The sequence below is a fragment of the Diachasmimorpha longicaudata genome, chromosome 7 (assembly GCF_034640455.1).
Source record: "Diachasmimorpha longicaudata isolate KC_UGA_2023 chromosome 7, iyDiaLong2, whole genome shotgun sequence".
NCBI lineage: Eukaryota > Metazoa > Arthropoda > Insecta > Hymenoptera > Braconidae > Diachasmimorpha > Diachasmimorpha longicaudata.
This window is the reverse complement of record NC_087231.1, coordinates 8,717,293-8,744,296: the sequence shown is the minus strand read 5'-3', so window position 1 is coordinate 8,744,296 and position 27,004 is coordinate 8,717,293. Positions and strand designations below refer to the sequence as shown.

The 27,004-nt window shown below is 38.6% G+C and overlaps 4 protein-coding genes across 8 annotated transcripts in view; 2 read left to right on the top strand and 2 right to left on the bottom strand.

The window, feature by feature from the left end:
- Positions 1–8,165, top strand: part of LOC135164399 (protein dead ringer-like) — an 80,320-nt gene extending 72,155 nt beyond the window's left edge. For 4 of the 5 annotated variants that reach the window (XM_064124692.1, XM_064124689.1, XM_064124688.1 and 1 more), the window contains 3 exons: positions 1,551–1,734; positions 3,879–4,207; positions 4,891–8,165. In XM_064124692.1, the coding sequence (XP_063980762.1) occupies positions 1,551–1,734; positions 3,879–4,207; positions 4,891–5,564 (1,187 nt within the window). In that variant the 3' untranslated portion in view covers positions 5,565–8,165. The remainder of the gene's footprint in view (positions 1–1,550; positions 1,735–3,878; positions 4,208–4,890) is intronic. The other variant, XM_064124691.1, reaches the window with a different exon arrangement.
- A 2-nt stretch (positions 8,166–8,167) lies between these two features.
- On the bottom strand, positions 8,168–10,960 carry LOC135164402 (adenosine deaminase-like protein). The gene is made up of 8 exons (XM_064124699.1): positions 10,588–10,960; positions 10,298–10,517; positions 10,116–10,234; positions 9,511–9,702; positions 9,191–9,428; positions 8,777–8,912; positions 8,577–8,677; positions 8,168–8,440 (listed from the first exon to the last, which is right to left on the bottom strand). The coding sequence occupies exons 2-8, from the start codon at positions 10,334–10,336 to the stop codon at positions 8,255–8,257; spliced, it is 1,011 nt and encodes a 336-aa protein (XP_063980769.1). The 5' UTR covers positions 10,337–10,517; positions 10,588–10,960; the 3' UTR covers positions 8,168–8,254.
- Positions 10,961–11,094: 134 nt separating this feature from the next.
- Positions 11,095–12,991, bottom strand: LOC135164406 (ATP synthase subunit b, mitochondrial). Its single transcript, XM_064124705.1, has 4 exons — positions 12,836–12,991; positions 12,312–12,473; positions 11,577–11,929; positions 11,095–11,474 (listed from the first exon to the last, which is right to left on the bottom strand). The coding sequence occupies exons 1-4, from the start codon at positions 12,861–12,863 to the stop codon at positions 11,298–11,300; spliced, it is 720 nt and encodes a 239-aa protein (XP_063980775.1). The 5' UTR covers positions 12,864–12,991; the 3' UTR covers positions 11,095–11,297.
- Positions 12,992–14,294: 1,303 nt separating this feature from the next.
- Positions 14,295–26,774, top strand: Dpr12 (defective proboscis extension response 12). Its single transcript, XM_064124701.1, has 8 exons — positions 14,295–14,622; positions 14,814–15,424; positions 16,690–16,787; positions 17,266–17,456; positions 18,518–18,679; positions 18,826–18,960; positions 24,981–25,191; positions 26,365–26,774. Exons 3-8 carry the CDS (start codon positions 16,712–16,714, stop codon positions 26,469–26,471), a joined length of 882 nt encoding a protein of 293 aa, XP_063980771.1. The 5' UTR covers positions 14,295–14,622; positions 14,814–15,424; positions 16,690–16,711; the 3' UTR covers positions 26,472–26,774.
- Positions 26,775–27,004: the final 230 nt, after the last annotated feature.

Here is a 27,004-nt window from a genome sequence, read left to right as displayed (position 1 = left end):
AAATTCTCTGTTGGCCATACGCCGCGAACTCTGTGTGGATGTATCCCTCGGCATTCGAATCACGTTTTGCGAGTATTCGCCATAAAAGCCTTCGTGCACTGGGGGGAAGGGAATACATGGGATGTAGCTAGTGCGCGAGAGGATTGTCTTGCAGACGAAAATTCGCAAAATAAAATCACCAGAGTAAATAAGAATGAATTATTTCCCCTCTGAATCTATTGCAATCGAAGATGGAGAATTGACGGGCGCCGAGTTTGCAAAATTCTGCTAGTGCCTGTCAAATAATGGGGTTTTTTTCCGTCCATTTTCATTCAAATATTCACATTGAAAATACAGCGTGCAGGGGAATATGGTATAGCATAATATTTTACGCTTGAATTGAACGATCTGCATTTAAAAATTTTCCGCGTAATGTTTCCAAGGTCCGCCATATCGCGTCTCTTCGTGTCTGTCCGCCATTTTAACCCCTTGGATGGAGTTGAAGAGGGAGAAAGATGGTAATATAAATGCAGAGGGGGGGAGAGAAGGATGGTAGAGAGGGGTCTCTTTATTGTTGCGTTCACTATAGGGACATTAAACTGGTTGCCGGGACGCGTATATCAACAATAATTGCAGGGCCAATAATAAAGCCAGAGGGGCGAAGGCCTCCTCGATAGCCCGAAATTGCTGGTTCCCCTACCCCGAGTGCACCTCTACCCCGCCAACAGTGTTTCGCGTTATTACCCCGTGCTGTATATTCGCTACGAGGTAAATATGGCGGGTTGTCTCGATGCAGGGCTCCCTTGCGTCCTCCATGACGGATAAACGATCCTCGTGATCCTTTGCATATACCATAGGCTGTTTGTATATTCTCGCATTTCTTACCAATAGGTACAAACTCCTGTTACCGACGTACACAAAATCGTTTGTAAACTCGTAAAACTACGTCGCCCATCGCGTGATAGTCGCGAATTTGTTATTACTCTTGTTAACGCTGGGGGTCTATATGGGTGCAGGTATATACACTGTTGGGTTGAGGAGTCGTAAAGTTTTTCTCTGTTGTGAAATAAAAGTTCCATTCGATTAACATTTCTTTCGAGGGATCCGGCTATTCTCTATTTTATTAATATCATTGCAATCTTGGGCGTTTTTGCACGATTGCGGAGATGAGTAGCCAGGTATTTGCGGATTATTGCACTTATTCAGTTATGAGAATAATCATTTACAGCCTTCATTGCGCTGGGGAAAAATTACATTTTACGCACGAGAAATATCGGCTGATATTCGTGGGAAATGCCTTATCGTTTCCCCTGTAATTTTTTTTTCTTATTCATTAAATTACTTCGCTGCTTCAAAAATACAATAGTCGAGTCGTTAAATTAATTTCGTAGATAAAAATTAATAATCGAATGAGAAAGCGACTCATAGAGACCGAAGAGCTCCGTTTCTCCTTCAATATTTCAAAATCACTTTTTTAAAATTTAACGTCTCATTTTCTGACAACGATTGAGTTATTTGCCAATCAGTGTTTACGGTGACAAGTAAATATCCTTGTTTACTTTGAATTTCAGGTACACCAATCAATCGACTACCAATAATGGCAAAATCCGTATTGGACCTCTACGAACTCTACAATTTGGTAATTGCTCGGGGCGGTCTCGTCGACGTAATCAACAAGAAACTCTGGCAGGAAATCATCAAGGGACTCCACCTGCCGTCTAGCATCACATCCGCTGCATTTACCCTGCGAACACAGTGAGTAGTTTTGATTTTTGCACATCACAGACCGTTTTTTCCTTCAGTATGACGAACGCTATCGATTCGAAAGAAAATAAATCAAAAATGTGTCATACTGAGAGTGAAGGTGAATAATTGATATGAGTAGGCGTTGGCCTGTTTTAATGTGCATTCGGTCGGGCGCCTTGTTGCACAAATGATGGATGTACCCGGGACTTTCCGACAGAATGTCGGAGCGTGTCACACACAAACGCGTCTACCGAGTTATTTTCACTGAGCGACAGGGGTGTGATCTCAAACTACCAACTTAATTCGTTTTATTCTTCTCGAGGTGTTTTTCCTTTTAGATTTTTTTTTCCCACCCGTCCGCTTTGCTCTCACACCTCTCAATCCTATCGTCGAGGTAATCTATCTGGTTGTCCCCGTCATCTTGAATGTGTTGTGACGTATATGCAAAATCAATTCAATTTCCTTTTTTCGATTCAAATGAATATTGAGTATGCATAGAGATACACCTACGTTGAAAAAAAATTAAATTTCAAATTAAATGTCACGACGATAATTGACTTTTTTTTTACACCTTTAATTTGCATGATTCGATTCTCCAATATTAAAATTAAAAAACTGACATTTTAACGGCTATTACATAGTTGTACTGAACAGGTGATTTCCGCGAATTGTTTTCATCTAAATCATTGGTTCAATAAGCTAGAGGATGGAAGCACGAAGGGTCAAATAAATTATCACCTTTCAAACACTCGTTCACGAACATCACTACGAAATATCAAACTAAAAGGCAAATTTTCTCATCTCTATTTGTGTTGATTCCGGAGAAATTAACGATGCCCACTCATGCTACCAAGAATTACAAAGATACCTTTTGAATCTAAGCCTTCATCATTTGTAATTCTTTTTGTAATTTCGATCTAAAGAAATCACCAGGGCAATACGGATTCGTATATTTTCGTTTCAACCGAAAAATCCTGGGGGAGCAGACGCTTATAATACAAGCCGCCGTCTCCCAGGGTATACAAACACTGGTAGCAGCTTAAACTGCCGCACAACTCTGTCTATTTTCCGATAATAATGATAACGCTATCTAAACACATTTTTTTTAATGGTAAAAATTGAAAGAGCAGGAATTCCAGAATTGCATTGCCTTTGATGTTTTCCTCCGCGTTTCTTCCATTTCATAATTCATTTTTTTTCTTATTTTACATTCACGTCTCATCAAGCATCTGTTATAATATATCGTTCAGCATTTTCTCCTTCGAATTTGATTAACACCCCGCTTGGAACCCCCAAAGATTTACGTCAGTTCGTTTTTGGCATCGACACGCGTTGTATCTTGCTCGTATGTAACTCCATGGTAAGAGTGAGAGAAATATCCCCAATAGTTTTCGTCTGCACGGGGCCCCCAGACAATCGTAAAAATCCGAACGATCCCCGCGCGAATTATAGGCCTGCGGTATGAGAGAAACACCAGTTGAGTGTATTCTTCTTCAACGGATCCCAGTGAAGGACGAAAGAAAGGAATATAACTTTTACCGTGTCTTGATACCATACCCCCCCTGGAACCCCTTGGAACAATATCCACTGGACAACAAACCCTCCCGGCTATAATCGATACTTTGAACCAAAAAATGCCGGTGAAATAAAAGTTAAGGACAAAAAGGACAAGTTGAGGGGAAAAATTATATTTATGCATTATGTATCGACGTCGAGATAACCGCGAAAAATGATGGTCGTAACTTTTGAATTCTACGTACAGGCGAGACATTGATGGTCCAAGATTATGGCAGGTTTGATTGGTATGGGGCAAGTGTGCGGATACTATTTCACATTTTATTTTTTTTTACTGCTTATGATGATACCATGTTTCGGTTACAGTGGTTTTATTAACTGCAGTTTGTTCGTAATAGTTTATTGGGGGTTACTTACTATGGAGAGATGATAAAATTGTTATTTTAAGGGTGAAACATTTTTTGACTTATCGGGAATTATATATTTTTTGGATCTTGGACATTATACGCACTGATAGACTAGATTTGTTATTTTTGACGAATTAATTGGAGGAGCTGCTAGGTGCGACTCGAGGGGTATTTTCCGAAACCCCTCGAGATCTTCAGAAACTATGAGCGAAAGAATTTTTTTCATTCCAGGTACATGAAATACTTGTATCCCTACGAGTGTGAGAAACGAAGACTGTCCACCCCTGCCGAACTTCAAGCGGCCATTGACGGAAACAGACGCGAGGGACGTCGCAGTAGTTACGGTGCCTACGGAGGAGGTGGGGGTGATAATATGATGCAGAGAAATTCTCACACGCCAAGTTCACTCGCCTTGCATGCTGGAATGTCACCATTATCACTGGTTTCAGCGGTAGGAGGTCAGCATCACGGTTCACAATCACTGCTGAATGGGAGCACAGCACATACCCCCCTGACGCACCATCCACATCATCCCCAGGGTTTGGGACAACTACCAAATGGTAATTCACGTCTCCAATTCCCAGCACAATTTTCATTCACAAAACTACATGTTTTCTTTTCCCTCTTGAGCTGTCCCTTTTAAAAAATCCAGGAAATAATCCAGTAGAAAAAAAAAACTCGACTGACTGTGTGGTGGGACGAGGGGAAAGCAGTGGGTTTATTTTAAATCGATAGTTAGAAGGGGTCTCAGTGCCTCCCCGAAGATGATGATGCGAGAGGCAGAGACGTAATTGATTGTACGATCCACCGTGAGACAGGCGTTAACGGATGACTCTCGCTAACGAGCATTCCTATCCCCCGTCCCCACGTCTATTCCCTCTCCCGCAGCTCTCCACCAAATGTGAACCCAATTTCATAGTCCTCATTCACCGAAAACATGAAAAAAAATCCTCCCCCCCCCCCGTCTCTCCAAAAAAAAAAGACATAATCATCTTTGCTCGGTAGGGTCTCTCTAGACTTGATAGGAAAATTTTGAGGGTGAATATCAGGAGCTCATGTCAATCAAAAAATCCAAGAAATTGAGTCGTACATATGACAATCCATTTTCCTTAGACGCATCACGACGACTCCTTTCATATAAATCTCCCATTCGCGGTGGTTGTTCGGTACCGCCCGTAATGAAACTCAATTCTTACGAAACGACTGAACGAGTAAAATTAATAAGTGCTGTTCTAATTTGCAGGCCCAATACCGGGGCTAGCTGCGGCTGAACTGGAAGCACGAATGGCTGAGTACATAAAGTTATTCAACAAAGAGTTTCGAACTTCTGGAGCAAGTACACCACCGCCAATTCACCGACAGGGAAGTGCATCGCCACCATCGGGCACACCCCCACGAGACACTGCCATGGCAGAGATGTCACGACTGACATTGTGGAATCTATACAATAATAATACATTATATCCGAATATGCATCAACCTCCAGCATCGCCGCAGCCTTCGCACTCACCACATCCTCAGGCAACGAGTCCCGAGCCGCAGAGAGAGGCTCTTGATCTCGGGTTGAGATCATCACCAATGTCTCCATCGCCAACGAGACATAGTCCTCAATCGTCTGGTGGCAATATGAGGGTAAAGAAGGACTCAGAATTGACGGGTAATAGTGGCCCACCACCACCCAAGAGAACTTTTCCTGACGATGATCCAAATGTTGAGAAAAACGTGTCCGTAGTACCTAGTAGGTCACATATACAGATAACAAATACGGGAGACGGAAACAATGGGGACAATTCACTAACTGTCACTATGGAATTAAATGGCGTTAAGTATGAGGGAGTTTTATTTGCCCAGTCACAAGGTAGAACTCCAAACTCAACAAATAATAATACCAAGCAAACGAGGAGTATTGTATCGTGAATTTGTTCATTTGTATCATGAAAACGGGTATATTCATACAAAACTGACTTCAATTTTATGTTTAAGTTCATCTGTGTAATGATTATTGCGAAATGACGGAGTGTGGGCGATGTTTTAACTGATTGGTACAGTTTTTTCTCTATAGATTATCCCATGAGTGATTTTTTCCGAATGATTAGTGAGGTTTAGAAGTATTTCATTCACGATGTATGTACTCCTTCTTTTCTATGCATTCAATGAACTTTCGGCTGGGCAGCGAAGTTTGTGGTTGATTCATTATCGTGTGAATTAACTTTGTACGATTCTGATTTAAGTTGTCCTGTGTGTGCAATCCAAGGATAAATAACAGTTGAATTTTTTTTTCCGTCGCTTTCACGCCTTGCGATCCTCTTGTTCAGGAACATTCAACACAGTCGGTTTTTCATTGATTAGCGTGTAATGTCTGTTTGTACTTAAGAGTACAAATGTTGAGATACTGAGAGTGGAGAGTTTTCTTGAGGGAGAATAACATTCAATATAGTATTAAAACAACGGAACAGTTTTTATCCGAGTTTTCTGCATCTTCAGTCTTTTAAGCTGTACCGCCGAATCAAAAGAATTTTAAAACCATCTTAACTTATTTATTATATTCTCAGTAATTGTTAGATGCTCATGAGAGAAATAGTGTCAGTTTTCGTGAATTAAAATGCATTTGATCGTGAATGAACGTCTCATTCTCCCACACATCATGATATATATTTTATGGCATTTTATTCACTTTTAATAATTGTACATTCTTTCTACCTTCGACCAACAATTTATTATTATTATTTTGATTGAGAAGATGGGACTCATTGAACAGTGAACAATGATATTTTCTATTCACTGTTTGTGATCTTGTCTGTTTGATTAAACAAAAATTGTATATATAGTCATCGAAATATCAATAGAGGTTAGTGAAAAAACAAGTATATAATTAATTGAAGAGGGCCGACGCCCTCAGAGAGCATAATGAATGATTCTAGAATTTTTCTTTTCTACGTAAACAAAAATGCAAGATTTCACGATCGAAATTATTGATTCGTGGCTGTAATTTTTAATGAATTCGCACATATTTAAAAGTAAGAGATATGGAGGAAGATTATGACGAATTTCTTCGTTGCGATGAAGATTGATGGCAATGTGGTAGATCATTCGTTATCAACGATAGAAGTTAATGAATATGTCACAAGATACAAAAGTAGGATATAATTATCTTCACATAATATAGATTTAATGCTCGAAAGATATTTAGATGAATAAAATGACGAAATAAGGAGACTAAAGCAATAATTTATTGCTGCAGATGAAAATAAATAAATGCATCATTCATTTTATTCTTCTTTTTTTATAGTCATAGATTGTAGGATTATATGTGTAGGAACAGTAAGATATTAGTGTGTAACAAATAACAGTGGCCGTTGAGAAGTTTGAACAAGTTGCGTAGTTTCACAAGGGTAAAGTGATGAACTATTTTTTTTGGCTTCCAGATGGAACCTTTGTAATCGTCCAAATTTGAATTTTAGTTTTTTTGGATCATACGTATGAACTATCGTCCAAAAAATCTAAAAATATAATAATTTTTATTATTTTAATTTTTATCGTTTTATTTTGTCAATTTTCGATATTTTTGAGGGGTAAGCGAATATGGGAGAGTTTCTCGTGTGAGTAGATGCTTTTTCGAGATGAGTTTAGCCAAAAAGACTGTTATATAGGATGAATAATTAGTCTAGAAACAATTTCTCACTGTAAAACATTATTGACATCACTAAACATTAATTGCGTCGCTCTTTTAAACAAATTCATTAGATATTATTGTCACTGTTACTCTTATATTTTTTCGTTGTATTAAATTAATTATCAATGTAAATTTTAATTTTCTTCCGTTTTGTTTCTTCAATGGTTCTGAAAATTTATGATATGAGGGATTGTTTTTAGTTACAAAATTGGAAATCCATAAGTTCACTGAAATTTATTTAATTACGATGAAATTGTTGTACGTGTGATTGATTTATCGAATGGATTTGAAATTATTTCTCCATTAATTGGTGCTGTATCTGTGCTCCATATTATTTTTCGCCCAATAAAATAAAATTTACTGAGAAGTTTGGATAATTGATGTAATTTATATATAAAAGAATTTCTCGTTTTGGTAAACGAAGAAGAAAATTCGCTGTGAAACGCAATATTTAAATAGTTGAAGATGAATATTCTTGTCAGACTCGATTGTGATTCGATTGACAGGCATTCTTTGTATTTTAGTAAAAGTGTAAGGGCCACTTCTCCTCTTACGTGTGTCAGTAACGCCGGCGGCGCTTAGTTAAAGAAATAAGACAGAAATATGAAATTTTGAAAAATTGCAATTGTACCGCAGATAGAGGGAAATTATAAGATAAAATAAATGTTGTGTAAATATACTTCATTGAAGTGGTAAAAAAATGAATAGATACGAAAATTCTGATGACATTAAACTACTGTATTTTTATTTTCAATTTTCTCAGTTAAGGTAGCTGCTTAGTTATCATCTGTAAATCTATGTACACGTGTCTCACGATTATTAATAAAAAAAACAACAACAAGCAATGGACAGGTAATTGAGTTGTGTATTTCAAAGTAGAAAAATAACCATTACATTTTCAATTTAAATATATTTAACGCCGTTTCAATCCCAGTTATTTGAAACAAGAGAATAATCTAATCTTCTCCGATAGCTTGCGTTTTTCCTCATTCGCAGCGAATGAGTATTCAACAGCAGACAAGGACAAATCCTTCAGCTCCTTGTTATCTAGGCCAAAGTGTTTACCAGCAAGTTGAAACTCAGCCGATAAGCTTGTTTTGAAAACTCCCTTATCATCCGTCTATAAATGTACACATTAATGCTCACTGGGTGGTTATTAAAAAATCCCATAAACTCAAAACATAAAATTTATGAACAGCGAATAACTAGTATTCGGAGATTTTCACATAAAGATTAAAATATTATCTTGTACTCACTGAAATACACACTGGATGTTTATCTCGATAAAAATATGCAAATTGATGTTCAATGATGGATGCCACAGTTTTGCATTTCATATTCGACGTGAGACACAATTCTAAAGGAATTAGTTATTTTGCATTACAATGAGGATTTATCCCTGAACATAACGTAATTGACGAAAGCCATAGGTGAACTTATTGGTACATTCGCTTACCAACGGGAATCCGAGAGTCCAGTAGCATTTTGTAGATCCTTTCATTGCCTTTCAAACTGGGGTGAATATTCGTGCAATGACCGAGACGGTCTGGCTTGAAGTTTAAAATATCTATGACTTCTTCCTCATTTGGAACCTGTCAATAAGTATTTAATTGGTACAATTTGAGTCGATTATTGTCTCGATCGGAATTCTATCTTTACATTCCGACATTCCGGAACATTATTCATTCTAATCACGTGATTGAGTTATTATTATACTCCTTATTTTCAAGAGAGATGATTTGATTCACATAACTTACTTCTCTTTGGCATAAAAAGTGAAAATATGACAACAAATATGTAGAGGTAAAAAATAATTCGGTGAAGCTCTCCTTCATACAGATACTTCATAAATTAGGAATGACCAACTCACTTCAGCGCAATGGGCTGCAATTTTTAATCCCACGTCGCGAGAATTCTGCAGTAATTTAATGTAAGCTTCCCCTTCCGTTGGATCTCCACTCAAATCAATACCCACGATTATCATTGGATACTGCCTGTGCCATTTAATAGCTAATTTAATGTTCTCTTCGGCATTAGCAAGTCCGTCTTTTCTATTCACTGATATTAATAATTTAACGAGTATGGCAGGAGTTTTAGATTTACATGTCCTGAAAAATTAATCTATGAATATTCACTCTATTTTCAAAGCTTTGTGAGTCGTGAATGTAATGAATATTGCAATGGGAGTACTCGATGGCTTTGATGATGGCCTCGATGTACTTGTCCTTTGTCATCTGACCCTTCACTGATCTCGGGGTGCTCCTCAGCTCGAGATAAATCACGTTATCATCATGAAACTCTTTAATCACATCGCATGTGGCGAGAAATACTGCGTCGGGAGTGTCGGTTAAAGAATGAACGAGATTGAACATTTGGAAACACCTGTGAACGTTATCCAATTAATCCTCATCGGTCTATTTGCATTCCAGAACGAGTTAAATAAGAGATCATACACTGAAGGGTATTGTGCCAGGGGCTAATGGTAAATATAGATCTGGAGAAATTTAGACTTGGAGTTTCTGTATTTTTATCTCATTTGCGAAGTTTCAAATGACTACTGAAAGCCACTGAGGAGATAATTGAGTTGGTATTTTTGGGAATTAAAAAATAGGCACATGACAATCAAAAGTCACTCATAAAAAACTGAGAAGACATTATGGAATGTAAATTTGCGAAGCGACGAGAAAAAAGTCTTGCTCGAGAGTGTATTAAAATAGGAAGGAAAAAGCCGACATTTATTGGCGTGCACATTTTTTGAGCTGAGTGCTCCCATAATATTCTCAAGTATGTCATACTCTTTCAGCGATGTGAACTTCTCGATATCGGGAGCCAATTCATCGTCACAGCCCTTCAACCTCTGTAATTTGTGGAGTGTCTGGGGGCTCACTGAACCATTCAAGTGAGCATGTAGCTCCTACAATAATATTTTAGATGATAAAAGAATATTTTTAATTACTTCCATATCGATTGTACTCACTATTTTGGGGAGAGCTTCGCAGAAACTTTTCAAGTCCATATTTCGAGAGAATGTCAAGGCTTGTTCGATGAGTTTTTACTTTGTTTACAGTATTCTGCTACCGCTATAATTATGTTTGGATTTTTGGGTTAGTAACGGGGGCATTCGCGCCCCCTGGGCAGGGTTTCTGAATCTCCGAACTTTTTTATTCTCTAGAGATTTTTTTGAAGGATGTGTCTTGCTTAAAAATTAAAATTCAATCACATCTCGAGTGTTTGTGCATCAATATTGCTCAACATTTTTTTTACTACCTTAAGGGCGTCAGTAATTCATCCATCTGAACAAAAATCGCTGATTCTTACAAACTACTTTGAATTAATTAATTCAAAGACTCTTGTTCAAACTTTTTTCAATCCAAAATTTTAAGTTTTCCTATTTTTTCCGTTGCTTAAATAATGTATTTTTTTAATAAGAGGCAACTCCTAAAGTCACTATTGGATTATTTTCTAAACGACTTCTAACAGCTATTCCAAATTTTAGGACTGTCTTCGAGGCCAGAACACCTCAAGTCTTTATGTAGTTACCCGTTTTTAGCACCTGCCATAATATTCTTACACGTCGGGAATCCTTCAGAGAAATTATAGTGCTAGTGCTTCTAATCTTTCGGTCATAAAAAAATACAAAAAAGCTAGCAAATTTCTGGTTAATTCTGAAAAAATTCTAAGGATTTCTCTAGACATGCTCTATCAATACACTTTACTGGGATTTTTTCGTGTTATCTCTAGCGTGAAAGTAAAAAAAATAAAGAAAATAGGTCATTAAATTTCACCACCAGGTCACTAACATCTTTATTGATTTACTCGTAACTTGATAGCGACGATTTTCAACTGAATGGCAATATTACAACTTTATATAATGATAATTGTGAAAGTTCAAACATTATCACTAGACTCGATCGAATTTAATTGGAAATAAAATTTTATTTGTCGATCAATTCTATTATCCCTACAGGTGTAACAATTTATGCCTTTGGCGCAAGTCCCTGGAGTTCCGCAATGCACTGCTGGAGGGCGGCCTTTTCCTGGTCTGGTGTTATTGCCTTCAATACATTGTTTATTATCCATTCGGACATGTGTTTCTGAGCGACTCTGCGCTCCACAGTGGCAATCTGGAGTTGATAATCCAAACGCTTTTTCACCTGTAAGTTGGCAGAAAGAAACATGCAATCAATAGTTGAGTTTTTTTTTCATTTGTAGTTGTTTGTGGGAATGGGGGGAGAAATAGTTGACGAATTGTTTACCTCGGCATAGACTCTGTTGATACGTTCCCTGTATACAGCTTCCAATTGCATCTTGATGTTCTCCTTTTTGGCCTCCATAATTATGCCCTGAGCCTCGGTTCTCCATTTCTCCTTGTTCATGTGGTCTATAGCATCCTTATAAGCCGCAATTTCATTTGTTCTGCTTGAGGCTATTTTCTCCTCCTGTGCGTCCATTCGTTTATCCAAGAATTCTGTTAGTGGTGGACCCAAGCCCTTTACAAAAATTATACACATTAACAGAGCTGGGACTCCCCCGTAGAACTCGTGCTCCAAAACGTAGAACTCCTTCGAGACTAGCCACGTGGCCAAACCGGTGAAGAAGACATAGGGACCTGCGGGTATTCCATTTATTAATTAATATTAATATTTCAAGATATGTTGGAAACTAGTTGTTTTTGAATGACCGATTATTTCCGCCATCTTGGAGGAAGTTATAAATCATACAAACTCTATAAATAATAAATCTTTTCATATCGATTAGTATCAGTCGATTTTTTACGTTTTTCTTAAATAAATCCATCCAACCAAAAATTATTTTCTGAGATTCCATTTTACTTCAATTTCAAAAATGGTTCTAACCTCAATCGCTAGCAAAAGGAATACCTAATTCATTCATTTTTAATCTTAACATCAAATTCATGTGCACGTACATTACGTCTTCATCGATTTTCATCAGTAATTTGTTTACCTCCCAAAATATTTCTTTTCACTCACCAGTGTAACCGGTCTTAGGATAAAAAGCTTGGAACCACTCCTCTGGAATGAATCCATGACGCACAGGGCCGGGATTAATTGGACGCGATGGTCTGTTCGAATAATCAGGTGCTGCTGCTGATGAGCTCTGAACACGTACCAGAGCTGGGATACGTGTGGCCACTGAAATTTAATAATGTTAAAAGTGAGTTCCATGGATGACTTAGACTGTCATGAGTATTCCAACCCTCTGTCTCTTCACATTGACAATCAGATGTTATTGTAAATGAGAGACCAGCGAAAACGATAAAAAAGCAATAAACCCATTTCTGCACAGATCCGTTCTAACACATTTCATGCAATTCAATTATGAAATGAAAATAAATATGAGAAAATTTTTTCATTACATAATGGCAAAGTTAATATCGTGAAACATAACCAAAAAATCGATTAATCAGTCAAACCATCAAATCAAATCAGCGGTTGCATATCATTGACTGAAAACTAGTTATAAATCACCTCTAGAAATGTTAATTGACAATTACCGTTACGCAGAGCCAATCTCGAGAACATTTTCAACAATCCCAGAGATGTTCACCAGCTCTCCAGTACGAGCTACTTGCGACTAGATCGCTGAGAAAAAAAACATGGCCGTCACCGTCCGTTGGTGCCAGCCAATCAGCTCTCCCGCCCCTCAGCAGATTCAAACGTCCAAATATAATTGGTCCATGCCCTCTCGACAGCCAATCACACTCTCTCTCTTCCCCTGACCCTGAAATCTTCAATTTCTATTTGCTGAGTAATCCCACCGAAATCGAACCCGCAAATCAAACCGTCGATAATCTGATTTCCATATTTTCCAACCCTTCCAGTAGGTTACGAGTAGAGTTTAAAATGAATCACCAATTCATCCGGCAATTCTCACCTAATATCCCTGAAAACAATGACCCCACTCTGAATAGAGACTTCATTAAACTGTTGACGACCTTCAGATACTCAAATGCATCCCCTTGGGCAATAAAAACTCAGCATGTGAAACTCCTGACCCTCCTCTAAGATATCTCCACCCCAAATGAACCATATCCCCATTAAACATGTACACCCTCTCAACATCGGAGGATCAAAGCCCTAAAAAGAAGTCATTCCCAAGTCTTATCGATTGATTTCAAGCCGAGTACTCTAACAACTCCCCTAAAACCATCGCGTCACATTCCACCCTATTCAATAAAAACCCTCCACTACTCCCGTATCCATCAGACGTATCTCATGATGCAGGAATTTTCGTAAAGACGAGAGAAACCGGGAGAAAATCTGGAAATTCCATGAGAGTCAGAGGGTCAGGTGTAACGTTATCCTCCTCACCACCTCCCTCCCCTCGCCAGCCCCTCCACACCACCCCCAATAAGATGAAGAGAGTGGTGGAGTAGTAGCCGTATAGAATGAGGATGAAGGGTGGCCTGTGGGTGGTAAAGCAGTGGATGGAAGGGGGTGGTGGAGAGAGCTGCGATGGTTTAGAAGCGAGAGTTGATAAATGCCGAATGAACAACACAGAGCAGACCGTCGGGTGAACCAAAGTAAACTCCACTAAAGAATTCCTAGCTGGTTGAACATCACCGTTGGATTTTAGTTGCCCCGTCTCACTCTCTTTTGCTATCATCTTCCCCCTCCTTCACCGGCTCCTCAACACCCCTCATCCCCTAACCAACGAGCGAATTCCAGGGATCAATGCGTTGGTGCGCCAAAACGCTTGCGCCATCATCCCCTCCCCCCCTCATACGACCGACCTCACCACTCACCCCCGCGTATCAACATTTATTTCTCATCCCCCTTGATTCCCCTGCTCGCCATCTACATCGTCACCATCTCATCGTCCTTGTGTGTGCACAGACCTTTCTCGCGCCCCCTGTCGCGCCTCCACCCCTCTTCATACCACCCTCTACCTTGTCTCCCACCAAACGCAATCGACAACCCTCGTCGTGCGCTGCTCACGGAAATTCTGAAACTCGTCTCGCGCCTGTGCAGGGGCATTTGGGGCCATAGCGAAGGAAAAGACTGTGATCCGGGTAAGGGACTCCTGGATAGGGCTGGTACCAACTGTAACCCCCATCATCATCATCTCTGGCAAAATAAAAAATAACCCCTCGTTTGAATTTTGCGTTTCACGTTTCACCGATGTATCGGGTACTGAGAGAACGCGTCAAGTGAAAATTCGAGTCATTCAAGGGAAATTAGTGGAGTGATCGTGACTTTCCTCGGTTCATTCACGGGAGTTGTTTTTTTTTTTAATACTGAATCCACCTTTGGTGCCAATGTTAGTGTGGAATCCCGGAAGGTGGGTAAAAATATAAAGTGCATGTGTGACTGCATGATTATCATTAAAAACACGAGGTGTGAAACAACAGTGTGATTATCGGGGGATTCACGGGACACGGGACGCCGTGACGTGCTTCCTCTTGATTATCGTTATCATTTCTTCCCCAAGCAACTCGATGATAATATTAATTTCTGGTTTAAAAAAAACAGGATAGAGGCCGTTAATAAAACCACCCGCCGGAGAAATAGTGTGTGACAAGTGCGCCACAGATTTCCACTTGGTAGTGACGACAGTGTGTGGCCCTATGAAATTCAATTCAAGTGATTGAAAATAGCAATAAAAAAAACACCGAGGTGAATGTAAAAAAAAAAAATATTGCGCGTCAAGTAGTGTGTCAAGTGTGCGCCCTGTTGTCAGGCGTTGGTACTCTACTCATCGAAGTGTTGGAGTTTTTTTCAAAAAAATCCCTCGGTACAACTCGAGTGGGATACGAGTGTCTGTGTGCTGTAGGTGGGGAATAAAAAAGTCTAACCCAGGAGGAGGATAAAAAATCACGCTAAAAACATTTGACGTCGGTTGAGGGTGAAGAGGAAAAAAAAAAGGAAGAGAGGAGGGGAAATGAATCCCCGAGTGGACTCCCTCGTTTGAGGGTTGACATTGTGCTTAACGTGTATGTGTGGATGCATTGAACCGTAAACCAAAACGCACGAGAGTAAAGCGGGTGAAAAAAAGTCAACAGATTAAGGCATCTCATATACATTTGCCGATACAATTAACCGTCGGTTACGAGCGGCGTGTACCATCTAACGGCCCCTGACAAGTGAGTCGTTTCTACCAATTGTTTCGACCCACTCCCTAAAATTCACATCCCTCCATTCCCCCGCCCTCCCCACCGCTTTCTTTGCCCATTCACACCCCTTATCGGGGAATATAATTCTTATCTATCGTGTACACGATATTCCAGCTTGACTCCACGCATTATGCTTTCGCCACCCCCTCGAAAACATTGCACTTGCCGCAGAGGCTAAGCTTTGCACTAGTAATAACCCCCCTTGAATCCATGTAGTTCGATATTAATATGATTGCCCGATGGAATTAAGCTCCCACTCGTGGAGTATAAGTTTCAGTATTCTATGAGGCGCGGGAGGGAGTGGGGTGGGCAAGGCAACGAGTTTAATCGGATCATTCTCGTGAGTCCAGCCATTACGATTTCACAGGGTTCACCATTTCTCCCCCCTGACTCCATCAGTAACTCTCCACTCACCTCCACCCTCTCCCGCTCGCCGGCTTTTTGTGAAATAAAATTTATTGACTCGGGGTATGATTAACCGTAGGTACCCTATGCATTTTGTTATACTCCGAGGAGAATAAAACTTATTCCCCCGTCGATTGGCCTCATTTTCTTTTTAGGGTAGTATAAACGTTGTGTTTACGCACAGCTCGCTCTTGTACAGGAGCTTTCTATTCTGAATTTAGATTAAATGACGTTCATGAATATCACGTTTTGTCCTCCAACTCTGACCCGAATTCACTCTACCTTGGGCGTTTATTTTTGATTTCCTACCTGGTACAATCGATAGCCGGATCACCACTCGACATTTGGACTCTTGAGAAATGGCATTAGTACCTGTCATGAGTTGTATGGGAGGGTTCGACGAACCTCCCGCAAGTTATTATATTGAATTTGATGAATGAGGAAATGAGGGAGTAGCCCCACTGTCGAATTTTTGTCCGGGATATAACTCGTGAGAGATGATTGAGTGGAACATATTGGCGGTTTGTAACTTATGAGGGGTTGAAGGGGCAGTGACATGTTTCATTGTATTATGCCCTTTCGTTCCAGCCACGGTTATTTCACTCGAGGGGACTCCACGTGAATCGTTAAATAAGATAGTTCAGAGAAAAATCGGAGTGTGTGTAGGACATGATCATCTCACCCGAAGAAATATTTATGGGGTAATAAATAAAAAAAAATACTTGACCGTCTACGGTGTTGCCCATATTGACATTCCTCGGCGTTGCGATTTTATGAGTGTCTTGAGAGCATCATTGCAACTATCGATTGTAATGATTTTTACATTTCAGGGAATCCCAGTGCATCATCACAATGCGGGATCGTCTGTCGTGGTACATGGTCTTTCTGATCTTACCGACGATATTATTAGCTCGATCCCTTGACAAAGGTAAGCTTAAATGTCATATATTTTCATGTCTGTTAGGCATTGCTTGACATTTAAAGGACAGCCCCGTGGAAATTTTGGAGTTTGTGAGTTTTAATTCAATTTGAGATAAAGTCATGGCATGATGTTAGTAGCACGATCACCTGCCAAAAGGCGTGATAGAATTTCATATCAACTCTTTGGGTTTGTTCATTTTTTTTTCGAAATTTAAAGGATCGTTTAACAGAAAATAAACAAAGATAAAAAATAATAAAAAATTTGATGACTTATTACCCGAAGTTTCAAGAATAGATTTCAATCAGCATATCATCGATCTTATTTTAATCACCTTCGCCCCCTTGACATTCCGAAAAGAGGGTTTTATGCATTACATTTTCATTTCAATTTCTTTCCCCAGGATTAACATTTTTCCTTCATCCGGCTTCTCCACTCTAATCAAATTGAAATGAGCAATATGAATAATTGAAATATAATTTTAAAGATCGTCGTGTGCCCTACAACATCCCCTCAGACTGGCGAGCGCTGTGGTACAATAATCTTGATGAACTACAAAGAGTCAATGAGGCTAATGAAAATAATACAGTCTCAAACGTCACTGTACAACTCGGTGGTACAGCATTCTTACATTGTAAATTAAGAAATTTGGCTGAGCGCTCCATCTCCGATGCTGAGGTAAAGAATAAGTAAACATTGAGCAGTCTCTCTTATTTCAAAAAACATGTCTGTATTTTTGTATTGATTGAAGTGGTCCATCAGACTGTTATTTCAAGAAAGAGCTTTTTCATATTCAGGGCTCCTAGGGGCTCTCAGTTTCATTAATTCAAACGGAGAATACAGTTCAAAAGTTCAAGGCTCATTGACAAACGAAAATTCATTTAATCATCTCGAGAAAATTGCCTCAATACTAGAACTGGTTTGTATGATTTTCTCCATTTGAACAAATGATCAAATGTGGAAATTAAATGAAAAATATTTTATGCGTATTTTTTCGCTGAGATATGCTAAGCAAACACGGAGAAAAAGTTGTGGAAAAATTCCTGGAAAGTCAAGTAACTATAGTGCGAATTTTTATTCTGGACATTCTACACACTATATTGAGGAAAAAAATGTGAGACGAAATGTAAATTTTTCCTGTTTGTTCAAAAAAAAATGAATGGAAAGTTAGGTCATTTAGTTCTGAAATGGCGAAGTTTCTCCGGAATGTCATAAAAAATTACGCCAACGAAGGGAGATAGTTACTCCATATCTGAGTGTTTTTCGGTACCGTTAGGAGAAATTAGACTTTCCAGGGAACTGCAATTTTTTTTCTCCGTCCATTTTTACTGAAAGACTCGTAAGACATTCAATTTCAGTATTTTCTATTGAATCACATTTCCCTCGAAGTTCACCCTTCGGAGAAGACAATTTGCTGAAAGCCCTTCAATAATTTTTCCTCGCCTTTCAACTCCATGAATGAATTACACCCGATGACTTGCCAATCTATCATTATTCACCGAGATAAAAATATCTGTCTGACATTTCCCCGTAACTTCTCGTATCTAATTATAGTCCCATCATATATCTCGATACAAATAAGAAAAATAAGAAAAGTATTGGGAAATTTAATTGGAAAATTTAGTTTAATGTAAATCCGCATTATCATAATAACCAAGAGAAATGGGAGAGCCCCATTGTCCAACCAGCTTCGAAACTCAGAAACAAGTGTGAACGTTACTTCATTTAAACACACACAGATATCCTGGATACGTCGACGTGATTGGCACGTATTGACGAGCTCATTGTTCACGTATACGAATGACGAGCGATTCCAGGCGCTTCATTCGGAGGGCTCGGACGGCTGGACGCTGCAAATCAAATACGTACAAGAACGAGACAATGGAACATACGAGTGTCAGGTAATTGTCATTAGATGTATAAAAAAAACCTTTTGTTTCAATGAAAACAAGAAACAAAAGGTATAGCGAATGGACAGGCACATCCGGTTTATGAAGCACTTGAAAATTTCTAACAATAGACATTTTTTTAAAACTTTTGTGTACAGGTATCGAGAAGTACAGGGATAATATCACACTTTGTGAATCTGAATGTCGTGATACCAGAGGCGTTTATACTAGGGAGTGAAGAACACCATGTTGACGTGGGGTCTATAATAAGCTTGGTGTGCATAATTGAAAAGGTAGGGTTACTATTTATATTATTTCCTTAAAATGATTTGTCGATTTTCGTGTACAAGAATGGGGACAATTTTGATGGATGATATTTCGTCCTTCACGGGATAATTAATCCTTGTTAATTTAGCGCTTAATTCTGCACATTGGGAACTCAAATTTATGGACAGTTTAGTATTCACTCGTCCTGGACGAAATTAACCAAGGGTACATATGAATTAGACATCCTTCAATTAACTGTACACGCTACGAAATGTGGAAGATGGGTCGTTATTCCGTTACATCTGAAAGGGAATTTCGAAAGTTTTCATGGAAAATGACAGCAGTAGCAACTGCGTCGTGGAGAAACCATTACTAAGTAGTAAGAGCCACGCGGCGCATTCAGGGGAATAGGTACGGATGAATCAGACGTGAAGAAAGCAGGAGAATTCTCATACTTTGCCACTTTGGTGTTGCCGGTTGTCTGTGTTATTAGGGTTTGAAAAAGGGAGATGAATAATAACTGTTAATTGATTTGCACACCAAATATTGAGCTGCGGATAAAAAAATGAGCAAGTTACATGTGAATTATATATTCCATGATTGACTGTGAGCTTTGAACAGTGAGGTAAATATGGAAAATAGCCTGCCATATCGCCCAATTCAACTGGGAATTCCGGAAATTTTCATGAGCAATGACAGCAGTCGTGACGGTAATATTGAGAATCCATTGGTTATTGGGGAGACTTGCAGTCTTCAGGGGAATAGACACGCTCGATTGAAGCGGAAAGACCAATTTGACAGTTTATAGCCAGTTGCTTATCGTAACCTATTTTATTATTAATTCTTGATAAACGAGAATTAGTAATTCGTGTCGATTCAGGTTGGATGATGAAATTTATGAGCATTTAGACATAAGCAGAAAAGTTCACCAAAATTTATACTCAAATCACTTGTGCCATGATAAACTGTAAGTGTTACTAAATATGGAAGATAGGTGACTATTTTGCTGCATCTGGCGGGTTATTCCGAAAGTTTTCATGTACAATATAAACTGTCGAAACTGCAATGCTGGGAATTCATTACTTATTCAGAAAATTGATATGTGCAGTATTTCGGTTATAAACGTACTCGATTCAAATATGCGGGAATGAGGGCAGTCTTAGCATTTGATATCCAGTTACTCTTGTCCATCTTATTCCTAGTTCGCGATTGAAGATGATTAATCGTGTCTGAGTCAGTGACTTAGAAATTTATATTTATAGGCAATTTATCGATCCCCTTAATAATATTGCCACCAGTTCCATTGACAATTAAACTAAATGAACGAAGACATTTATAGAATAATCCGTAACGGGTTATCGATACTCGAGTATAGTAAAGATTGGATGCCATTCTGTTACATTTAAATGAAACAGTCATGCTGAAAATCTACGATTCACGAGCACTTGTAACATTTCGGGGAATATATAATTTAACCACCAGACATCCAGAACAATGTTAAAATTTGATGCGTTGTCAATCACTTCATTCTATATTATCTGTAGTTACCGTGGAGTGGAGATGAATAATCATCATTGATTCAGTGTTTGATTTGCTGCATTGGATACGGTAATTCATCGACAATTGAATGCTGTTTGTAAGGAGACAGAATGGGAAATGCACATAGAGCATATGCAGTGTCCTCTCATATTCCTGCGCTCTTCCTTTGTAAATTCCACTGAAGTTTCATATGAATTGAATATCCCTCAAGCAACAGTAAACGTTGTTGAATATTGATGTTAACTTATTATTCTACCGCATCTCGAGGGTTTAGAACATTTCTCTGAACAACAAAAATCGTACAAATTCATAATTTATCAGTATGTCCAATATTATCAGGACTTCTACGATGAGATATGTTTAATTTAACCATAAAGGCAGGGACCCTTGCCAAATTCAACATACTGCAGTTTATTTGATTCGAAGCTATTCTCTCGTCTCGACGAATGGATTAATTAATTGTAATTAATTTAGGTTATTAGGGAAATGAGAGGGTGGAGATTAGGAAGTGCTATTCAAACATAGGTCCGCATTAAGAGCAAATGGAATGGTATTTTCAGTATCTCCGTGAATAGACCTGACCGATTCAGTCCCAAGGGTCAAAAGTCGAAAGCATTGACATTTGATTAGTTGCCAGTTACTTAACTCCATCGTATTTTTAGTTGTGAAGGGATGAAGGGCCTTAATCGCTATTGATACAGCGTTTAATCCCGTACATTGTAGGCTGGAGTTTATGGCCAATTTGATGTCAATAAGATATTAGATTATGCACGTCGAGAGTCGTAAATGGATGCTTCAGCTTGTCAATTGCTCGTCTCGCTTCGAGCTTCGCCACGATATTATCCAGGATAACAGAGTGTCTCGCAGACGTGTAATACATGATTGTATGACAACTCAATCAAATGTCACGTGGAGAAAAGATATCATCAAAATGTTACGGGTCAATTAACAATGTTACATCTCGAATCGATTCACTTCTTATGAAGTTTCAAGGTGGATAGATGTAGACAGGTAAGCAGTAAGACTCAATCAAACACTTCCGTTGCTTCTGTAGGACGCTCCAAGTACGTTAAGGAAGTTGTTTCCATTATATCGATCGTTTATTCCGAAAGACAAAGTTCTGGCTTCGAAGAGTGAGAGAGAGGGGAGGGGGGAGCACTAGGAGGTGGGGATTGAGTTCATTATTAATCAGCTGAAGGTTAGATCCGCCTTCCTAATGATTCCGGCTATAAATGTGAAATATTCTTACAGTTGACGGATTCCTCGGGATGACAAGTTAAGTTGAATTATTAAGAGCGCTGATAAGGGGTATCTCGGAGTGATTTGAAATTTCCTGCCAACTTGATTTACTTCAAAAATACGAACTCCGTTGAGCCATTACGGGAACAAGTGCAGCAATAACTCACGACTTACTTGTCCAGTCATGAAGTTACCTCGCAGATACATGTGGTCCTGGGGCAAGAGTAACACGAGGCTTTCATATTCACGAAACCATAAATTTCATTCTTGAACAGATGGAAAATAGTAAGGTCACACTGGAATAGTCTAAAACAGGGTATCCATTACAGAAATAATAGATGCGATCTTCTATAAAATATCAAAAACTCGCCTTTACCACTCCAAACTTTCGTGGCAGTTGATCGATGAATATTGAAGATGGTGGAGCCGCCACTTTTATCAGATAGAAAGTGGAGCAGTGAAGGGGTCCCCTCTCGGTCTGATTAAACTAATTGGAATTTTCAAGGCATCTCTTCACCTTCACATACCACATCTGGAATCAATTTTATGATAATATTTTGTGCGAAATAGGGGAAACTAGAGGTGCTTGGTTATTTGCCTCAGGTTTTAATGGTATCTCGTAAATAGATTCTGGAAGAAGATTCAACATTCGTGACAGAATAATTCATACTTCAACCGAGTGGGAAATAGTTCAGGCGTGAGGTTGTGTTTCAATGATTCTTGAGAGGGAAATGTGGAAAGAGCACACAATATCCATTACCAGGGGCGCAAAACTTCTCTTGCAATAATATTACACATTACATGGAGAACAAAGACATTAAAGTCTTGCAATTCCCCCCGGGAAATTCATAATGAATCAGATACTGCTGTGGTAATGATAACGTAAACTTTTTCATCACCCCTGGTAGATTTCTTCAATTCATGGGGCATCAAAATATTACACCAATCGATGGTGCTGTTTGCCGTCTGCTGTTTGTGACACCTGTGACGAAAAGGGAAGAGAGATTGTTCAGGTGGCGACGTCGCACCTTTTTTCCATTTTCAGCCAACAAAATTACAAATGCTATTTCGTTTTCGTTCCCTTCCCGTCCAAAAAGCACGAACGTTTGGCCAGGCTTTCACACTAGCCCGAAAGTTTGAAATAGTTTTTTCGGGGGGGGGGGGTGAGCCTCACCTTAATATGCCCTATATATTAGAAAAAATTGTTCTCCGTGTATTTTTCAATTTCATCTAACAAAAAAATATCGATATTACTGGGGGAAAGTCAAAGGGGGCAAAAAAAGTGTGTCCCAATATTTACAGATAGTCGAACGAACCAGCGATAATTCAAAGCTTTTATTCACATCGCATATGAGAGATTCGAATCAGAGATTCTATTTCGCAGACATTATTATTACAATATAATATTATAGCGGAAATGCAGTTAAATCACCATCTCTTGGTTAAACGTCAGTTGAGCCCCCTATTCCCCGGAATTATGAAGTTATCCCAGCAGATGCACAGTACAATAACGAAAGAACCCAAGCGTTTCATATTCATCATGAAATAATTCACCCTCCACAACAAAAGACCAGACGCAGAGTCCAGGGAAGCTGTATTCCGATAAAGTTACCACAGCATCTAAACAATATTTGTGATCAACGTCAAACAAAAATTGTCTCATTGGATTATGTTACACACTACTAAGTATTGTGAGAATACAAAAAACTATTGTTGCTGCATCCAGTGAATTTATAACTAATACTGCAAAACCGCCGGTGGCAATCAAAACTTCCTAGTAACTCGTAATAATCGCTCAACGACATACACTGACAGTTGGTGGTCGGGGAATATTGAAGATAGGTTGTTATTCTCCTGCATTCAGAGGAGAATTTCAAAGTTTTCGGGAATTGTTAGAGCAGTAAAAAATACAACACCCAATGCTTGTTAGAAGTGAATTGATTTTAGGTCAAATTGTTCACGATTTTTATCATTTATTTAAGTCATCAAAAAATAGTTGTTGATAATGAAATTTTTAGTCATCATTGACTTTTGATCTTATGGTGTTGAATTACATGTTGGGTATCCCTGAATTTTTGAAAGATCAAAAGATTGGCCATTTGTAACATCAATTGAATTTTGATGTGAATTGAATATTCCCCTTTCAACGCCGCTGGTTAGCTGGGGAATATCGGTTGTTATATTGCGTTGTGTTCACGAGGGAATTTCGACAGCTTCCGTGATCTATTAAAGCATTAAAAACTATAACAGCGAACATTTATGAAAAACGAAATGGATTTGCGGGTGAATTGTTCATGCTATTGGCGATTTACATTGATCACTTTTCCCATTCTCATTTCAGCCAGTGAAATTCCATCATCTCATTGTATTTGGCATAGCCTTTACGATACTCAACTGATTATTCCCTTCTCTTTTGTCACGCTACATGTGCGAATTTCAAATGGTCGAGGTTTTCATTCCATGAACATGTGAATGTACCCGTTCGCCTCCTAATCATCATCAAGTAATGATTTCCGACAATGATATCGATTTCTATCATTAGCGAGGGCTGATTTTTTCCATAAAAATCATATGATCGTTCGATAATCAAATTGACTTAAGTTTCATATAAATTTGATATTCCCTATCAACGCTGACGGTTCGCTTGGGGACATTCTAGATGGTTTGTTACTCTGTTACATCCACTGGGCATTTTCCAGTTTTCGCGAAATATTGATCCAGGGGAACCAATACTGTCACAAGTTAATTAGAACTGAATTCGATTTAGAAACAAATTGGGTATGAATTTTTCACTCGATATCGAATATTGAGTCTCTTCATTTTTTAAAAGACTAAAAGCTCTCAGATTCGTCGAGAGAATCAATAACCGTAATCAACAAATTTTAAACAGTTTGAAAATGGTCATGAAGATGTATTGCAGCTAAATAATCCTCCCAAGTACCTGAACACGAACTCAATTTTCTCATCGTTAGCCCCATTATTTACCGAAACGTGTAGATTCGTTGGAGCATAAATCGCAGATATTGGCGCACACCAGTTAATTCTCCGGCATTCCTAATTAACGCCAACCTCTCTCAGTAATAATTACCCCCTTCCCATTCCTGACTGACAATTCATTAGGAGCATTACCAGTGTCAATACCAATGACCCAATGGTTCAAAAGAAATATAAAAATTCCATGGCCTCAATGATGAAGGCCCTCTCAATACCCATCAGTGAACGATATTTTCCCAAAATGTATATCATAAACCTCTCATGGTATTCACAGAGTCCAACGCCGCCGCAATATGTATTCTGGTATCACAATAACCGGATGATAAACTACGATACTGCGCGCGCTACAGTCAATCTGCTGACTGAACCAGGACCAACTCAGAGTCGACTCACAATTCGCCAAGCGGTTGAATCGGATACGGGAAATTACACGTGCAGTGCTGCAAATACAAAGGTAGCTTCAATCTACGTCTTCGTGACAGAAGGCAAGTTTCGCAATTCTGTATTTATCTAGTTATATTTAATTGATTACTGCCAGGATGACGTCGCGTTTTAGAATTCCTCTGGATAGAAAAAAAAGACTCTAATGAGAGGATCATTCAGAAAAAAATTAGTAACTCAGGATAAGAGCATGAACGACAGTTTCTCATGAGAGCGACTGCCTGAGGAAGATCGAGAAAAATTTCCACCCGAGCAATCAATAAAACTTTGAGAAAAATCCAATTATTCTAGAGTCTACGCACAAAATTGACTATTTCCGATCACATATTCTGTCCATAGTTGCCAATGATTAATATTTGTAATTACTCGTTTCGGTTTGAATGCGGTAATTGACATATTTCAGAGCGCATGCACAGCCTCGTTGTCATGACATCAAAGAAATATCAACGAATTGCAAATAATATTGGCACTAGTTAGATGCAACGCGGCTGGGTATTTGTAAACATTTTGCGACACGTCATATGGCCGCCGTCGTGTTCAATTTTTGTCACATGAGCGAATTATGGTGGCATTACCATATGACCGTCATATTTCATCTAAATAATTGTGACAAGATCAAACGACTTAAACTTCATAGCAGCCCTTTTTTATGACATTTTCAGTGGCTGTCACATTTACCCTAAATAGATTAAAAATGTCAGTAATAAATCCATGGTAATAACAATGTAACGATAGTCAAATTATGGTCGAAAAAGAACAGCCACCGCATTGTCACATGATGAAAGATAAATAAAGATTATCCTCAAATCCCTAAATATGATGGTGACTGACATCTTGCCTGACTATTTAGTGACAGGTCACATTATTTTAGCGATTCTCCAATTACTAAGCAAATACTCCAATTGAGTTAATTATAATCAATAGTTCACTAATAAACTCTCATCAATCTTGCAGTGAAATTCGCGCATGAGCTTTCACCGTAATTGATAATTATTTTGGTCAAGTTGAAATTAACTTTGATTGAGAATCATTCAGATGTGGCGTTTTAATCTGATCAATATATAGTGTACGTCGTACGCTTCGTGCGTTTACGCTCGATTGAACGACAATTGACATTGAATACTGATTGTCATTTGCCATTTTTTTTTCAACGTGGGTACTCAACCCCCCTTTAAACTTTTTTTTATTTATTGCTAATTGTTTTTGTAACTCCACAGGCGATAAAATGGCGGCAATTCAACGCCGTAAAACGTCCAGTGGAGAGAGGACATCGGGTAGTTTGATACTGGCGCTCATTGTCACTGGCGCTGTTTTAGTGCGATAAGCATTTTCATTCGAATAAAAAAAAGAAAAACCACACACAATGTCCATTACTGTCATTAATTCGTTTTTTGATCATAAATAACTTTATAGATAATTCCCAAATATCGAATACACAATTCTGTGAATTTTTTTTTCCATTCATTTGATGAACATGATGAATGATAGAAAAATATAATTGTTCAATCGTTTTTTTGTAGAACTCTCGACAGAAAATAATGGAGCGCTCCGTGTTTAATTGATGAATATTTCGCGAATTGGCGGAACACGGGAATTTATGTAAATAAATATTTCAATACAAATTGGACTCCATTGTCATCGATTTTTTCCATGAGAATTTCAGGATGAAAACATTTTCGGATGTAGTTTTGGCTTTTGGTCCATATTTCATTGCAGAATGTTTAAGACACACAGGGGTAACGATTCACAAAGGATTTGACGACTGTCACTGGGTCCTAGTTGTTGGCCTTCCAGGGGGATAGGAGACGAAAAAAAAAATTTCAGTGTTGTGAATTTTTCAATGCAATAAGATTTATG

Coding starts and splice junctions, on each gene's coding strand:
- LOC135164402 (XM_064124699.1), bottom strand. CDS start 10,336: ATGGACTTGAAAAGTTTCTGCGAAGCTCTCCCCAAAATA. Junction 9,703..10,115: donor AAGTTCACATCGCTGAAAGA/GTATGACATACT, acceptor TAACGTTCACAG/GTGTTTCCAAATGTTCAATC. Junction 8,441..8,576: donor AACATCCAGTGTGTATTTCA/GTGAGTACAAGA, acceptor GTACATTTATAG/ACGGATGATAAGGGAGTTTT.
- LOC135164406 (XM_064124705.1), bottom strand. CDS start 12,863: ATGTTCTCGAGATTGGCTCTGCGTAACG. Junction 11,930..12,311: donor TCCTAAGACCGGTTACACTG/GTGAGTGAAAAG, acceptor GAATACCCGCAG/GTCCCTATGTCTTCTTCACC. Junction 11,475..11,576: donor TCAACAGAGTCTATGCCGAG/GTAAACAATTCG, acceptor GCCAACTTACAG/GTGAAAAAGCGTTTGGATTA.
- Dpr12 (XM_064124701.1), top strand. CDS start 16,712: ATGCGGGATCGTCTGTCGTGGTACATGGTCTTTCTGATCTTACCGACG. Junction 17,457..18,517: donor GCTCCATCTCCGATGCTGAG/GTAAAGAATAAG, acceptor AAACACACACAG/ATATCCTGGATACGTCGACG. Junction 18,680..18,825: donor ATGGAACATACGAGTGTCAG/GTAATTGTCATT, acceptor TTTTGTGTACAG/GTATCGAGAAGTACAGGGAT.